Source organism: Macadamia integrifolia, chromosome 13, assembly GCF_013358625.1.
Source record: "Macadamia integrifolia cultivar HAES 741 chromosome 13, SCU_Mint_v3, whole genome shotgun sequence".
In the NCBI taxonomy this organism is placed as follows: Eukaryota; Viridiplantae; Streptophyta; class Magnoliopsida; order Proteales; family Proteaceae; genus Macadamia; species Macadamia integrifolia.
Window position 1 is genome coordinate 1,047,434 of NC_056569.1, and position 6,827 is coordinate 1,054,260.

Consider the following 6,827-nt stretch of genomic DNA (forward strand, 5'->3'; position numbering starts at 1 on the left):
AAAGTCTTATTCGTGGTTAAAGAACCTTATAAGAAAAAATAAAAAAAAAATAAAAAAATAAAAAATAAAAATAAAAAAAAAAAAAAAAAAAAAAAAAAGAGAAAAAAAAAGAAGATATATATGAAACAAAACCCCAATCCAAAGTAAAATCCAATAAACTCATATCGGTTTCGATTTGGATTTCATTTTGCATCAATTCTATTCCATTTCATCAGTTCAGGCTAAATTTTGGCATCCTTAGGTATATCTATACATTTTTTTTTTCTGATAAAATACATATATCTATAGTCTATATAACATACTACATATTAGGATATTTTTTCTATTACATATGGGAAGCACATTAGTTGGCCAAGGTATAGTTGAAATATCTCATCCTTTTGTGTGATTTTCACTGTACGTATGAGGGGTGTCAAAAAAGTCCGGTTAACCCAAACCAGCCCTAATCCTCCCTGAGCCCAAATAGGGCTTAGGTTGAGATTTTTAGGCCCAAGGTAGGGTTGGGTTGGGCCTGGGTTGAGGTCTTAACCCAACCTAACCCAACCCAACCATGTTTATTAAGTATATAATCATATAAATATGCTTATAATTATTAATGGGTACTTATAGAAAAATCTAAAACTTTGGCTTTTGACCTCTGCAATGCATCAAAATCAAGCAATCAAGTAACCGATAGTGTTGGGTTGGATTGGATTGGGTTAAACAACTCAGTCAGGGTTCATCAGGTCTGAGTTGGGTTGGACTAAACTTGTTTGGGTTGGGTCTGGGCTGAGATATCGCAGCCCGACCTAGGGTTAGGATGAACTTGTGTTGAGTTAAGAGACCATAAGACACCCCTAACGCGCAGATTTCGTTTCCCATTTCCTAATAATTAATGGGAAGTACGTACGGCTTAACAAAAGCTTTGCCTTCGCTTTTCTTTTGGTATCTTCTCAGTTTTTTTGTACAGGGTTTTACCTTTCCACTCAAAACCCTGTCTTCTTGCTTCTCCCCCACCATCCACTCCCTCACTTTACTGTAAGAGCCACCGCAAAATCCTCCTCTGATCGCTTCAAATCCTCTCTCTTGCTCCGGTAAAACCATAAATTCCTGTGAAAAACCCACCCCTCACCCCCCCTGTTGCTTCTCCCCACTGTCTCTTTCAGCACGAACCCTCTTTGCCTCTTCTTCCTATTTCCCTTACTCATCTCCTGCTCTCATCTCTAACTAGTCTGCAAACAAGTTGGTTGGGGATTTCGGTTCCAGGTGCTCGAACACTGAAGGCACGAACAGTAAAGGTTCGATTATATCTCTCTTCTTTGTTTACCTATCTCTGTTGTTGATCTAGTGGTTGTGTTGGGTTGTGCTTCCATGCTGATGGCAATTTTTATTTATTTATTTATTTTTAAGACCAATTATATTACAGAGGGAAAAAAAAGAAAATATATATATATATATATATATATATAGAAAATATGGATAACCTAAAAAAAAAAAAAAATCTGTGTTGATGATGCTATGTTGATTGTGTTGGTACCCTTTACCTTGAGTTGCTGAATTGGACAGTTTGAAGGAGGTGAAGCTGCTACACAAGTTTGTATAACAGCTGTTTGAGGCAAATGTTAGAAGATGAAGTGAAATTTTAGCAATATTCCAGTTTATGTTGCTCACCTATAATTGTATTCAGAAAATTTATGATGGGTTGGTGCACAGTATGGTACCCATATGCCCTAACTTGTTCTTGAAATAAAATTATGGGAGGTTCAGTGGCCTGTCAGCAATTTGTCCCTACCTAAAATTTAATACACGTTGATGTATCCATATCAAACTTCTATCAGTCTCGTTTAGTGAAGTTTTGAAGAATTATGATAGACTCCCCTGCATTATTAAGGAAATTAAACTCTTATCTCAATGCAACAAGTGGATCTTATATGGAAAATTTCCGAGTTAAGAAGTCCATACTCCTTGTGAGCAATGGCTGCTCTCCATAGACCATCTTCCCCTACCTATACAGTTATTTTTTATACATTATTTATTTCATTGATTTTGGTGTCCAAAATGCATCCCTCTGATCTCTTGGCTTGAATACTTGCACTCTAGTCTACAAGATGGCCCATTGTTTTGCATGTTGGTTTCATTCCTCCTTTGGGTGTTATATATAAGAAGGCCTTCCCCACTCTGCACTTCAAAGTACATTGGTTCTCAGTGTTTAAGCATTGTTTTGAGTATCTCAATCCCATTGTTTTATGATTGTTTTTTTGTGTTTATTTTTTAATAGGAAATGAGCGACGACGAGGGTGAATTTTTTGAATGTCAGTCTGATTCCTCCTTTCTAGAAAGGGTGGTACCATTGGGCCCTTTTTGTTTCCCAAATCTATTGTTACTGAAGCCACAAGTGGTGAACGAATTTCAAAACCTTCTGAACAATACCAAGGCTGAATTGGCAAAGAAGAATGATGAGCTTAATGAATTGCGAAGTCTGCTGGACAATACCAAGGCTGAATTGGTGAAGAAGAATGATGAGCTTAATGAATTGCGAAACCTCCTAGATGGTGCCAAGGTTGAATTGGAAAAGAAGGATGATGAGATGAAAGAATTAAAGAAGCAAAAGATTGATCAGGACTGGAATCCTGAGCAGTTCCGACTGTCTATTGTTGCAATTACAAACTCAATGAAGAGAGTGTTTGTTGACTTTGGTCTTGAGCCACCGGAAAGTGGAGATCCAAAGTCTGTGTTGAAGTTTCTTGAGATGCTACATGATTTGATCCTTAACAAAGAATTCAATTCCACTTTCTTAGTAGCCGCGAACGGGATACTGGCCTCGATTGCAAGTATATTTGAAAAACGTAGTGGCTTAACCATTGGCATGGAAACAACAATCAGTAATCCAGCCCGTCTCATTGAGAGTCTATTTACCTTAAGAGGCTTTATTGATTCCCACTTCTTTATTGATGCTAGTGTTATAGTTGAGGATTTCCATCTGATAAACAAGGACGACCTCCCAATTATATTTTGGGATTCTGCAGCAGATGTGCCTGAGTTGAAGCAGAAGGATATAGGTGCAAAATCAATCAATAACATCGACAAAAACTTCCACTTCTACGGGTATTTCAACATTCCAATGGTGGGGATGTTCAAGGGTGTTTTAACGAGAGTTCATGTGAACTTGCCAGATGAGGTCATGGTGAAACTTCAAGTAGGCAAACATACCCTTAATGATAAAAGGTTTTGGTTTGTCAATGCCAACGGTGCAGGTATATTTCAAAAAGAGCTTTTGAGTCTTGAAGACATCAAATTCACCCCTTCTCGGGTCTTGGGTGACCGAACCGACTTCTTAGAGTTTTTGCCGAGGATGAATCGAACCTTCGTTAATGAGAAGGGTGCATATCTCAAGTTTGACTTTATTGCCACCAAGAATCCAAGACCGTTGGGTGACAATGTGGTTCGCTATTATGATAAGGATTTTGTAATGCAAAATCCTTTTAAGTTGGTGCAATTTGATAAGAATGAACGTGTAAATGATATCATACAACATGAAGTTTCATTCCCTGCGTCCTTCTCAGGTGGGAGTCAGAAATATGCCAGCTGGATTGTATATGAAGCTCTGGGTAATGATTGTGCTTTCACGCTCCGGAATATCTGTTTAATTGGGAAAATAATGAAAGCCTCTGATACTTTCCGCAAGAATGCTCTGGTTAGCGTCTTCTTCGAGCAAAGCCAACATGGGGAGAACTGTTATGTGGATGCTCTAGCAACAACTTTTTTTGTTTTTGAAACGGAGAAAACATATTGGTGGGACAATGTTGAAAAAAAGCCTCCAAAATTTATTTAATAGGGCTTGTAGTCATGCACTTTATTTTGTGTTTTATTTTATTTCAGTTTGTTTAAAATTAGAGAAAAGGAGATTGGTGCAACAATGGTAGCTTCTGTTGATCCTTTTTTAACCAATCCGGTTATGACGATGTTGTATCCACACAACCTCATTGACCAATTATTGTAAGGTAGGGTGTTTTCTATAATTTCACACCACCTCCTCCATTTATCCCTCACCATTCTTACCATAATGAGATTTTTGTTCCATACTCCAGGTTTGGTCTCGTCAAGTAAAATGATTTTTTTTACTATTTTACCCTTGATCCCATACCGATATCCATTCCAGGATCTGTCAGTTTGATTGTGTGCTTTAGTGGGTTTCCCATAGGGATTGTTGTTGTTGTGTATTCTCTTGTTACTTAAAATCATTTCTTTCTTCTTCTCACAGACCCTTGAGCTTCCAACCGATTGAGGCTTACGAAGAGAGAGGCCTGTGTCTTGTTAATTGAAATCACCCGAGGTGTGTGCAGCCAAGCAAAACCATTTGGAGAGGTTGTTTGGAGAATTGTTCTTTTTATTAGAAGTTTTGGATTCATTTTGTTGGGGGTTTTCCTATGGGGCTCAATAAAGGCTACCTTAGGGCTAGATCAACTTCTACGAGGATGATTCGAAACCATCTTAGCCCGGTTATAAGGAAGACTTCATTTGCACCTTTGGGGATGGAAGCACCTAAAACCTTGGATACTTGTAGAAACTCTTGAATGAAGAAGCATTGTGTTGATATCAAGTGGCAGAAGGTAGATAAAGATGGCTAAAAATGATAGAAATATGTATGTATAAAAACTCAAGATCTCAGTGTGTTGGATTCAGAAGGCTTGAATTTCAGTAGATAGAGTATGTAGTAATACAAGAGTGGATGTAGGGACATGAAGAACCATTTGGACCATAGGCCTGGAAGCTTTTCCAATGCACCACTATCACACACAAAGATATCAAAGTTGAAGAAAATCAATTGAAATTATGGGAACTATAAATCAGTACACTGACAACGGTTAAGGGTTTTGCTACATTCCCATCTCCGGCGAAGGTGAAAAAGAGAGAACTTTTCAACGAACAATGTATGACCTTGCAACTCTCCTCACCTAAAATAACACTCCTCACATTCTTCTCATTCATAGAGATTACTGGTTGTGGTTTTAGAAAATCCCTTTATAGTTTGATATGATCACTAGAATTAGTTTTCCTCGAAAGGCAATCTGATTTATTTATTTATTACTAGAAGTTTTATTCCCATTCAACTCTTCAATCCCAAATCCTAAATATAATTTGGTCCATTCCGTATCGTTTCTCGTCTTTCCTCTCCGTTTTTATCTCTATCTTCATCGAAACACTTTGATATCGATAAAAAACTTTGATGATCTCATCGGATCTCAAACCTAAATGAGGGGAGCAACAGTAACCCATGGAAGAAACAAGAAGATCATAGTCGAAGGAAAAGTAAAAGAGAAGAAGGGACCTCTTTTCTTTTTATCTTTTGACGCAGCTCTTTCTGGGAACAACTTCAGAACGAGTTGTAGAAGAAGGAGAAGGAGGAGGAGGAGAAGATTCTTGTGATCTTATGCATAAACCCTAATCCTCCTGAAATTCGTTTTCATTGTTGGAAGAAATTGATGGAAAGGTTGAGGGGAAAGGTTTTGCATGTCTCTAGACCACACTGTGGTCGATGTCGCAGCTACTGTGGTCGGTGTCCCAGCTAAAGCCAATTTCCTTGTTACGACAGTGGAAAAGATTAGGATCGTCCAACCAATAGGGTCAACCATTCACGAATAATTAATGGAAGAGTTCCAATTGTTACCTGAAACTCCACAAATGCAGAGCCTCCATGTGATCTTAGCCCTTTCCTAGTAAGTCATTTCCACACACGCAGTTTTGTGTTCCTTTGGATCCGAGTTCCTTCATACTTGTTAGGTTTTTCACAAAACCCTAATCATTACACTCAAACACTCAAAGAGAGAGAGAGAGAGAGAGAGAGAGAGAGAGAGAGAGAGAGAACAGATTCTTTCTTTTCTTAGGTGAGTCAATATATGTCTCCAACCATGAAAATCCCTATTAGTTAGAGTTTTAGATAAACCCACTTTGTATGGGGGCTTCCTAAATTAGAGTCAATTACTCACCAAAACAAATCTCATCATAATAGATAATTTGATGGGAGTTTGAGGCTTTAAGGATTGTTTTGGAGTATCTCAATCTCATTGTGATTGCTTGTTTGTATTTATTTATTTATTTTTTTAATAGGAAATGAGATGGTCATCAAGTGATAATTTTTTTGTGAACGCAAAGTTAGAGGTCTTCTGGTCAACCTCTTCTCTGAATCATTAGAATTGACACGGAGCAAAGGTGTCGTCTACGATGGGCCAAAGGGTGATGATTTCAAGAGGTTCTTGCATTCTAAGAACTTTCAAGTAAACCGTCAGGGTAAAGCTGTTGTATGTGTCCAAAAGTGCTTCCTTGAATGTCAATATGATACCTTCATTTTAGAAACAGTGGTACCATTGGGCCCTTTTGGTTTCCAGAACATACCATTGCCAAAGCTGCAAGGGGTGAACGGATTGCAAAGCCTCCTGGAGAATACCAAAGCTGAATCGGCGAAAAAGAATAATGAGCTTACTGAATTGAAAAGCCTCTTGGAGAATACCAAAGCTGAATTGGACAAGAAGAATAATGAGTTTACTGATTTGCAAAGCCTCTTGAAGAATATCAAGGCTGAATCGGCGAAGAAGAATGATGAGCTTATCGAATTGCAAAGCCTCCTGAAGAATATCAAGGCTGAATCGGTGAAGAAGAATGATGAGCTTACTGAATTGCAAAGCCCCCTAAAGAATGCTAAGGCTGAAATGGCAAAGAAGAATGATGCGCTTAATGAATTGATGAAGCAGAAGACTGATCAAGATTGGAATCGTGAACAGTTCCAACTAACTATGATTGCAATCAACAACTCAATGAAGAGAGTGTTCATTGAATATGGCCTTGAACCA

General features: G+C 38.1%; 1 protein-coding gene across 4 annotated transcripts in view; it reads left to right on the forward strand.

Annotated features, from left to right (window-relative positions):
* Positions 1-6,827, forward strand: part of LOC122059846 — a 41,028-nt gene that overhangs the window by 21,308 nt on the left and 12,893 nt on the right. For 2 of the 4 annotated variants that reach the window (XM_042622890.1, XM_042622889.1), the window contains exon 2: positions 2,258-3,891. The exons of 1 other annotated variant lie outside the window; for it this stretch is intronic. In XM_042622890.1, coding sequence (XP_042478824.1) covers positions 2,261-3,811 — 1,551 coding nt within the window. In that variant the 5' untranslated portion in view covers positions 2,258-2,260 and the 3' untranslated portion in view covers positions 3,812-3,891. Of the gene's footprint in view, positions 1-966; positions 1,278-2,257; positions 3,892-6,827 lie in introns of those variants that run through there. One more of the 4 variants, XM_042622888.1, reaches the window with a different exon arrangement.